The sequence below is a fragment of the Nanorana parkeri genome, unplaced genomic scaffold (genome assembly GCF_000935625.1).
Source record: "Nanorana parkeri isolate BGI_ZX_2015 unplaced genomic scaffold, ASM93562v1 scaffold284, whole genome shotgun sequence".
NCBI classification, from domain to species: Eukaryota; Metazoa; Chordata; class Amphibia; order Anura; family Dicroglossidae; genus Nanorana; species Nanorana parkeri.
The window spans coordinates 1,047,892-1,058,559 of NW_017306552.1; the positions used below are offsets into that span (position 1 = coordinate 1,047,892).

At 43.4% G+C, this 10,668-nt stretch overlaps 1 protein-coding gene across 1 annotated transcript in view; it reads left to right on the forward strand.

The window, feature by feature from the left end:
• GART (phosphoribosylglycinamide formyltransferase, phosphoribosylglycinamide synthetase, phosphoribosylaminoimidazole synthetase) overlaps window positions 1-10,668 on the forward strand; it is a 45,047-nt gene that overhangs the window by 14,803 nt on the left and 19,576 nt on the right. Inside the window, exons 9-12 of the mRNA XM_018557459.1 lie at window positions 1,674-1,759; window positions 2,503-2,671; window positions 4,912-5,143; window positions 9,610-9,704. Coding sequence (XP_018412961.1) covers window positions 1,674-1,759; window positions 2,503-2,671; window positions 4,912-5,143; window positions 9,610-9,704 — 582 coding nt within the window. The remainder of the gene's footprint in view (window positions 1-1,673; window positions 1,760-2,502; window positions 2,672-4,911; window positions 5,144-9,609; window positions 9,705-10,668) is intronic.

Sequence of the window (10,668 nt, forward strand, 5' to 3'; positions counted from 1 at the left end):
TAAAAACCTGACGGAGGTTCTGCCCTTCTTTTTTTTTTTTTTTTTTGTCTGTACTGTCAAAGCGTGCATGGAGTAACTACCAAAGTAGAAAAAGGCCAGAGAAACTGGTCACATCGACATGTTTTTGTAATGATATGCAGTATAGTGATTGAGGACTTAGAGTGGAACTATGGTAGAGCATGTAAAGGAGGAGGAATCTTAAAGTATATGTGCACTCCAACAATTAACTTCTCTTATTTGCTCCCTTTTGGTCTATTAAAGTGAATGTTGGGATAGGTGAAATACTCATCCCCATAGTTAGAGCCAACATGTGACACTGAAGCTGTCTATTGATCGAGAACTGAGCGATCACAAACTGCTGATTACTCAGTTTCCGATCTCCCTGCAGAAAGCGCTGACTGTCAGTCACCACTCTCTGCAGGGATTTTCCCCTCTCCGTACCTCCAGCGCAGACTGGAGAGGGGGTAGACACCTCCTGGCTCTAGAAAGGCAGAGCCAGCTGTCAATCAGGCAGTGGGGTGGATCCCGACAATATCGTCTAGATCCTTCCCGTCTGCATTGCATCTCTATGCGGTCAGCATATAGTGGGCAATAGCCCGCTATATGGTAAGTTTTTTGGGCCACATTACTAAATGTCCTCCTGTGACCCTAAAGAGAACTACAGCCAAAAAAAGGTTTGGCAATAGTTATTTTAAATACCCCATTAACATGTTTTGTGATATGTTTCGACAAGTGCATTTGCAAGAATGCAAAGTGCACAGGACAGCAATGCTTTCTTTGCAAGATCAACAGGGGAGGTGTTCTGTAGTCTTGCCTGCTTCCTGCTCTAGGGTAACAACTTTGCTCCTCCGTAGATAAAGTACTGCGACGAGTGTCACCCTAGGGGCCTAGGACAAAGTAGGTAACTGGCAGGATCAGCAAGTGAAAATCGATGTGGGGGCTGGGTTATCGCCTCCTCCCACCTTTAAGGACCAATTAAGCTGAAGTATATTTCCTTTTTGTTGAGTTTAAATATGCTTTCTGACTCCCATAAAAGCATGTTGCCCTACAAATGGCTAAATCTATTTGAACTTATTCCAGTATCTGTCAAATTTAAAATGTCTGATTGGTTTACTTTATCAAAGCCTTACCTAAGTGGAGGCAGCACAGGGTCCCTTCTGTTATCAGATGGGGGAACTGTCCTGCGGGTCCCTCTGATTTTAGTTCCACTTTACTATGGGCAAGACATGCCCGCACCCAGTCCAGTAAGAGCGCCTTTGAAATGCTGTCACTGGGGAGGGGGTGGAACTCGTGTTCTAGTAACCAAGTGTAGAAGCGGCTTCCTTTCCTATTGACTGTAATAGACTGTGGCTTGTTGTTTTTTGCCTCCTGAGGCTGGGTCTTTGAGGGCGGAAGATGGGGATGGTGGGAGATGTAGTCCCGACAAGGATGAAAAGATAACGTGTACACACTTCCCCCACCAGAAGCTCAGGGTAGCGCTGCTGAGCAATCCGGAGCCAGTGGCTGTGAAATCTACAATGTGCAAATGCTTGCACACATGTTTAGGAGAGATGCTTTATTGAAGATTGGTGAACATTAATATATTAAAAAGAGTTTAGTAGCACATTAAACTTTCTAAAGTCTGACACATTCTCTTCCAGGTTTTTTTTGACGGTCTTCTTTGTGTTTTTCAGGCGTTCTCTATGCTGGTATTATGCTTACTAAAGATGGGCTTAAGGTGCTGGAGTTTAACTGCCGATTCGGAGATCCGGAGTGTCAGGTATGGGAATGGCTATGCTCTACTTGTGTTCCTCTTTATGGAATATAAACTTCATTTAAAACCATAGTCGGTGTTTAGGGCTTTATTTTGTTCTGAAGCCCCATTTTTTGTTCAAGAAAAGTGTTGTAATCCATTAGCAACCAATCATAACTTTGCTCTAATTATCTCAACTTTGCTGAACCAGGGATCTCTGACTGTTATTTTATAGCACTGACTTTATATTTACATGTCTGCATGAAATTAGAGCTGCAGCTAACGATTATTTTCAAAATCGATTAGTTAGCAACTCCTGATCTGTCACACTGTGCATCACTGTACATCAATAAAGCATTGCATAAGCTTCAATTCAGTGACTTTGTCTAGACCAAGATGATGTCATCAGTCTGCTGCAGGCAGGAGGAAGTCTGTCTACACTCCTCCAGCAGTCAGATTGCAACATTTGTTACTTTTTATGTAGCAAGTCACAAGGTGAGAGGCTCCAACAGGGGCTTGATCTGTGTTGGATATTTGTGAACACCACCAAGAACAGCGCACTTGCCAAAATTTGCATGACTGTGTCATCTCTGAGCCGGTATTTGAGTCAATGATGTAGGGGGTGACCCTGGTTGGTATCTGGACAAAGATGGCTCCACCCATGTGGAAAGAAAGAAGCTTTGTCAAGGGAGAGCTTTGGGAGCAAACCTATATGTTAAACTTAGATTACACTTGATTTGAAGAAATATCTTATGTTCTTTGTTTTTAAGGTGATACTTCCACTTCTTCAGAGTGACTTGTATGATGTTATCCAGGCTACTCTAGATGGGCACCTCGTGGGTTCTATGCCGGTGTGGCTGCAGGACCATGCTGCAGTCACTGTAGTTATGGCTAGCGGGGGTTATCCTGGTAGCTACGCCAAAGGCCTGGAAATCACAGGTGAGGACTCCTGGTATCATATGCAATTCTATGTGATTATCATGAACCTTTGATGGGGTAACTTCCTCTTGTCCTTTTGGTTTCATTAATGCCTGGTCATTCATGAGCAAGTTAAAGACCTAAACTGTGGAAGCTGTGTGCCAAAGCAAGCAGAAGACTAGACCTCTATATTGCCTGTGGTCTTTCTGCAGCAGATCTTTCTCTTGTCTTTCCAGGACCGCAAACGATCTTCTGTTCAGCAAAGTTTGTAGACCGTTCTTGACCATAGAGCAGACAGGGAATTAAGCCTGTAAGGTCAAGAACAGCCTCCAAACATTGGCCAAAACAGAGGATCATGTGTTGGCCTGGAAAGATTCCTGGAAACAGAGCTACAAAGAAAATAAAAAAACCTCCCTCCCCCCATTACTGATATACAAGGCCTTTTTTCTATGTTGTAGAACAAAAAAGAGGGTGCCACTGCCGATCTATAGAGTCAAATATGATCTTTTAATAATAAAGACCATAAAATTAACCAGCCAACGTATTTCATGGGCCCACAAAACCTCTCCAAGGCGTGTTACTTGTGTAACTTGGCTCCTTTTCGAATGTTGTGGACTTGGAGAAGGGATGATATATACCAATAGTTGGCAATTGTAGCCAATGATTGGAATTTTAGCAGAAGGGACATGGAATTGCTCTGCACAATGTCTGTGTGGAGGTGGCCGTATTGGTAGAGGATTGGAGCTTTTCTTCGTGTCCTAGTCTGGTGAGGTAATGCTCAAACAGCAGCAGGATAGTTGAAGAGACACAAATCCACGGAGCGAATGATTCTGAAGCAGGGAGATCTTTGCACATTTCTTTTCCAGCCAGCCTTCAGGAGAACAGTGAGCAGCCCAGTAGTGACATCACCAAATCTTCTAAGACTAGCAGTAAGAGGCAGCAGTGTCTGAGATTGCGCACTGCAGCTATACAGCTATGAGGATGTAGGCACAGGAAATGCAGGAAGGGAATTTAAGACAAAGGATATAGATTATATATTTTTTCCAGTGCACAGATTTGACACAATTATCTTCTCTCCTAGTTCGTGTAAGACTGGGATAGCCAAACTTCGGCCCTCTAGCTGCAGTGAAACCATAAGTCCTATTAGGCATTGCAAGACTGACCACCACAGGCATGACTCCCAGAGGAAAAGACATGATGGGATTTGTAGTTTCACCACAGCTGAAGTTTGGCTACCCCTGGCATAGGATATCAAATCTTCACTTTTTGAGTTCAGGTCTACTTTGCCAATGGACTAATGTGATATACTATGTGTGGGTTTATATATATATATATATATATCAGAAAAATGTAATACTTATGAAAAAAAGAATATATAACAAAACAAAGAAGGAAAACATCCACCATATGCACATATCGGGGATCTAAATCATTAAAATCCAATCACCTAAGCACATATTGGCATTTACATCACTGTAAAACAAAAAGCAACATAGAGACTTTGAACTAGAGGAAGCAAATTACATCTTCAGCTCATACGTACGTCACTGATCTGTCTAAATGGTAATATATGTAAATTCAAGAATACCTTTAATGTGTACGGTATTGTAGCCATCGGGACCAGAGTAAAGATAATTTATCGCCTCCAATCCCTCTATATTGATAAGTAATGCATTTAAACATTACAATCTGGTCTAACGCAGAGATCCATTCAAATATAGAGGGAGGGGAGGTGGCCATCCATTTCCTTGCCACTAAACGTCTAGCGGTAAAGAGGGCCCTATGTATAGCCAATTTGGTGTACGATGCCATCGAGGGATTATCAAAGATTGCAAGTATGTATACTCTGGGTGCGTTCTCTAACAATATACCAAAGACAGAATGAATAACCGCAAGCACTGCACCCCAATGGCAAACCAATTTGGGACACCTCCACAGTGGGTGTATCAAGGATCCCGGCGAAAGCCACATTTTTGGACAGGAAGGATCATTCCTGAGACCTATTCTTAACCACAACTCAGGGGTACGATGGGTACTGTGTAAAAATAGTTGAGTAAGTCTGTGAGAAGTGGATAAGGACACGGAGAACTGCACTCACAGCACCCTTCCGATATACTATGTGTGGCTTGTTTAAACCAAATTTTAAAAACGAAATCAATATTGCATGGACCAATGGCATTATGTATTTTTGCAGTGGCCTGAATTTTAGTTTTTTCTGCTCCTAGGTATAGTAAATAATCCTTTATTATTTTGATTTTTAGGGTTCTCTCAAGCCAGGGATCTTGGTCTGGAGGTGTTTCATGCTGGCACAGCTCTGAAGGATGGAAAGGTTGTTACCAGTGGTGGACGGGTTCTCACGGTCACCGCCATCAGGAAGGATTTGATATCTGCCCTGGAGGAAGCCAACAAAGGAGTAGCTGTTGTGCAGTTCTCTGGTGCGATATACAGAAAGGACATTGGTTACCGAGCGATCGCTTATCTCAAGCAAAACAGGTGTGTATAGGGAGGCTGAAATAGAGATTTAAAACTAAATTCTTCATTTTTGAGCAAAATAAAAACAGATTTAATTTGTCTTTTTAAATAGTTTGTGTGTGTGGTTTTCTCCTTTTTTTTTTTTTTTTTCCAATTTACTTGTCATTGCAAAAACTGCCTCTGGTGCTTGTTCTAGGTGAAAAACGAAGAAGAAAAAAATGGATCTTGTTTAGTATATTGCTTTCCTTGGTTTTGTCTGTCAACTTGATACCTTCTGGAAATGTTGACAGCCCTTGAAATGAAATTTGTGACCTTGCCATCTGATCTCTATAGCTTTCAGCTTTATACATGCCTGGTTGTTGGTACTTGAAGAGCAGAACCTCAGCTGTTGTGATCTCCAGCTTTACTCGCTATACTAGGATTTCGTACTTTATAAGTAGGGATGAGCTCAAGATTGGACCAAACCTGGTTCGAATCTGAGCAGCTCTGAACCTGTAAAGAGCTCCTCCCAAATGGAGGGATGCACCTTCTGTACCACCCAAGGAATTCCTCGCCCACAGCTAGACTTGCGCAAAGGGGTGCAATGCCGTGATATCATTGACCTTGTATGGCTACACTATATATTTGGGAAATGACATCAGCACTAGTGATGGGCTGCATGTTCGAATCGAACATAGGTTCGACTCGAACATAGCCTGTTCTAGCGTTCGCTGAACGCCGAACATTGCGGGATGTTCGCGGTCTGTTCGACTGCGGAACATCCCACAATGCACTGCGCCCTCCTAAACTGTAATTGGCTACAGTCTTGCACCTGACCACAGGTCAGGTGCAAGACTGTGCCAATCAGGGCTCAGTACACACTTAGAGCCATGATTGGGCAAAGTCATGATGACTCTGCCCAATCATGTCTCACAGCTGAGTCCCTGCAGCACACCATATAAGGCTGCTGACACCGCGGCTCTATATAGTGTGTTGTAGGAGGTAAAGAGAAAGAGTTCCAATAGAGTTAGTGAGAGCAGATTTATTGATATATATAGATAGAGATTAGAGAATACAGACTTCTGTATATTTTAGAGAATCACTAAATTACCAATACACAGTTACCGGCAATTTTAAATGTCATTTTTTTTTTTCTTTATGTCATTTTTGCTTCAGCAGGTTCTATACATCATACAGATGCGCCACTTTACAGGCAGTGAAAGGGGACCCCCCAGGCACCATATTTAAAGGAGAACTATGGGGTCAATGTTTTTCCCCATAGTTCTCCTTAGGGTAATGGGAGGACACAAACTATCGTCCTCCCGTTACCCTAAGCTCAGTATACCGCGAGCTACAGCTCGCGGTATACTGAGACGCCGGAGCGGATCCCGACTTGGATGACGGCATCCGCCCAGCTGTGTGAGTGACAGCTGGTTCTGCCTATCTAGAGGCAGAGCCAGCTGTACCCGCCCCCCTACCCCATCCGTTCCGACAGTCAGCACTGGCAGATCGGAGCAGGGAGAGGGGAATCCAGTCCCTCCCCCTGTCACAGCAGAGAGCCGTGACAGGCTCGAGAGGTGAGCGAACCCGGTATGTGTTCGCTCACCTCCCGATCTACTGAGCCGACCTGTGACAGTCTCATTGTCACAGGTCGGCTAGAACTATGAGGTGAGTGAAAAGCACTCACCTCATAGTTCTCCTTTTTTAAAGGAATTTTTCATTTTTAATGTTAAATCACTGCTCCTTTTTTAAAAGTAGTATTTTTTAAAAGTATTTTTTTCATTGATACATGTCCCCCAGGGCATTACCCGGATCCCCATACCCTTTTTATGGCCAATAAATTGCATATAAGGCTTCAAAATGGGCACATTTTAATTTTTGGAGTTCTACCCCCATAGACTTACATTGAGTTCTAAGTTCGAATTAGAACTTTTTCCATGTCCGAAAGTTCGAATTAGAACGAACACGGGGGTGTGCGGCTCATCCCTAATCAGCACAGGCATCCTGCCCCTTTGTTTACATGATTATATGGAAGCCCATGCCACTTGCATGCTCCAAACCTGAGCTCATCCCTACTTATAACCTAACAAGTCAGCATGTGCCCTGGGTCAGCACCTCAGAGAAAGTTGTGATCAGCTACTTATTGCAGTAGAATGGGAACAAGCTGGAGCCAATGGCATTCCTCCTGTAGGCTTTTTTGTCAGACTTTGTGTGCTATTGAGACAGGGTGTTAAATGGAATTCGACATCCGGCGTATAGGCGATGTACAACTCTCAGCTACAAGTTTAGAATGCAGTGTAGACAGTTCTTATAACTGTTTGTTCCCCATAATGCATGGATGGTTGCCAACAAGATACATGAAAGGCCCAATTAACAAAGCTGTATTTCTGTTTGGGCTGGCTCCTACGCAGTTTCCTTTTAAGGTGCATTCCACTCGCATTTGACATCTGTGTGCACATGTACGCACAAAAGAGAAAATATCTCTTTCCTTCAGTCAGCATATGTCTGGACACATGATCTATAAATCACCACCAAACGTATATGATGTGTTGCATTGGAGGGGGTGCTGGATATTGTCCTACATCCCTCGCTATCTAGTCTGGTGTTCCGCAACGGGACACAACATCTACCCTTGTTTTGTTCTTCAGAATTTGAGTATTTTTTTTTCCACAGCTAGACTGGCAGCCACCTACATTTGGCTGTTTGCAGATTGTGCAGGAGATGGGTCGTATCTTCTACACCAGTAGGTGGACATCATGTGCAGGAGCGTCCCATGGCCAGGTGACACCCGAAACGGAGATCGGGTGGCACCCCTCTGTGATGTCATCACACATGCGTGGTCATCTAATTGACGCCTGCTGGTGGCCATCTTGGTAATGGACACCGGCAGAGAGGAGGGGACGTTCACCCGGCGGGATGAGGTATGCTGCCAGGATGATGCCACTGATCATGTGGATTCTAAACAGTCATGCTTGATAAGAATTCAGACCTGTGCTAAGATGTTCAGATCACCCAGGAAAAAGGCAAGTGATCAGCAGGAAAAAGGCTTGTTCCTCCTTTTCCCCAAGTGCTGCTGTTGTGTTTTTTTTTTTTCTCTCCAGCAAATGTATTTTACATTTGCATAATAAAATCGGTACCTGCTTATACAGTTGCAGCCTTTTCATTCTTTATCAAAAACGATATGAGGGATGTTTCGTTTTTTTTGTTTTTTTTTTGTGTGCAGCCATAGCTCTCCTCAAAGATAGTGCTGACCCTGTCAAGGTCCTTGGAGATTAAGGCCTTGTAAACACCAAATGCAGAGCAGATCTGCATGAGTCTCTGCACACGCAGTGCAGTGGGTTGTGCCGTGTTTTTGATGCGTTCCAGGCCGTTTTGGGTTAAAAAAATTGTTTTTTTGGTTTAAAATGGGCTTTCAGTGCGTTCCAGGGTGTTTGCATGCGTTCCAGAGCAGGTAAAATAGGGCCTGCTGCAATTTTTTTGACCTGCTCTGGAATGCAACGCTGCGATGTGAACTGGAGCTAAAAATACCATTGGAATACTTTAGACGCAATTTTGCTCCGGTCTGTAACTGCTCTGCTCCGTGCTTGGTGTGAACAAGGCCTTAATGTGAGCACAAGAAAAATTAGTATCTGGCAAAAAAAAAAAAAAGCAAAGGGGCTAGAAACTAGCTGGAGTAACCTCCTCACCAGTGGTAGCCACATGTAAATTGTATGATGGCAATCGACTTTAGTCACACTCCACGAATTATACAAAAATGCGAAGTTGGGATAATATATGGTGACATCTCTACCTTACCTTCCATGTCAAATGGCACCCATGCATTTAGTTCATCTGTCAGACAGACAAGTTCTTTCTCATCCTTTGCCACTCGGCTCCGGAGTAGTATTTATGCTACCACTATTTGTGGATGGAACATGAGACGATCTGTATAGACTGGGCACCCCACCAATGCAGTGGCTATTATAGGGGGTGTTATGCTTTTCCAAAGACTGCAGTGCTTTTAAAGTGACCCTGTCGTGTGGGGCCAGCCATTTTTAGCCCACTTCTGAAAAGAAAGTCGTTTTATATTTTAACCTGTTTTAAGTTATTCATATACAGAATGCTTCTTCTGATATGTGTCAGAAAAGTGTCAACACTTCTTAGCTCTATACCTATTTAGGGCCTTGGACAGCATCTAAGCCAAAGCATCAGTATGATGGCAAGGGGTATGATTTTCTCAAAAGTAGCATTCGTGGCAGCCTCCATTGCTCACAGTATGGTCTTACAGGAGAGGGTGCTAAGTGAATGGGTATCAATACATTGGTGGTATTGATAGTCTAAAGAGCAAAAATTGTTCATGGTAGTTTTCATGAAGTCTGCAGAATAGCAGTCTCTCAAAAGTAATTGCTCCCTGTAGATGATGATGTAAATATGCAGTTGTTGGTTTGAATGAGTGCTAATTACACACCAATCCTTTGTACTGTAATGCAGTTCCTTGGGTGCTAACATCTCCCTGTGTGTCCTGACAGGCCCCTGACTTACAAAGCCAGTGGTGTGAACATAGAGGCTGGGAACAGTCTGGTGCAGAAAATTAAGCCTTTTGCTGCTGCCACTGCTAGACCAGGTAAGCCAAAACCAATCCCATGGGCTAAGTGTTATACAGTTTTATCTGAACCAGTAGTCCTGAGTTCCTCCCCACTGCAGAGCAGACAGGGGTGAAATAAGGAAAGTATTTCATCCAATGCCACAGCTAGAGGATGATTAGATGGTCCTTCTGCTGGTCACAAGTTTGCTAGTATAAGGAAACATTTTGTCAGAAAGGAAATGTTCTTATTAGGTCTTTACAGGCATGTCTTCCACATAAGTGAATTTGGAGTCATAGATGTCTGCATTATTGAAGTGTATGTCCAGGAATTACACAGATTTACTCTTGCATCCCCTCCAGATCACATGCCAGCAGAATGTTGTGGTTTTTTTTTCTCTTCTAGTGTGTTCTGGTAGCAAGAAACAGCATTTATTATTCCTTGTCACGTCACCAGACTTCCAAAATTTGTACAGGGGCAGTTGTTGGAGGTTGGTTTCTATTGATATAGGCAAGCCTCCAAAACTATTTCCCAAGATCTCTTTCCCCACACATAGTATGCCCAAAGGCTCTTGAAAAGGCATGGCAGCAGCATTGTTTTGCTGGGAAAGAACTCTGTATACATGTAGAGAAGGGTGGGGGAGTTGTGTAGTCAAGCAGGCAGGCCTGACGGCACTGCTTGGCATGTGAATTCAGCACAGTGGCTTAGTGGTTAGCCCTTATGCCTTGCAGCACTGGGGTCCTGTGCCAGGACACTACCTGGATGGAGTTTGCATGTACTCCCTGTGCTTGCCTGGGTTTCCTCCCACACTCTGAAGACATGCTGGTAGGATATTTAGCTCATGTCTAAATTGGCCCTAGTATGTGTACGTGGGCTTCTGTACAATATTTAGTACTGCATAAATTGGCATTGCTATATAAATGTTATATTAAAAAAAATATCTCATGCCCTCTTTCTCTCCCTTTTCTCTCTTCTCTCCCCCCAATTCAGACAGTAAGTTTGAGA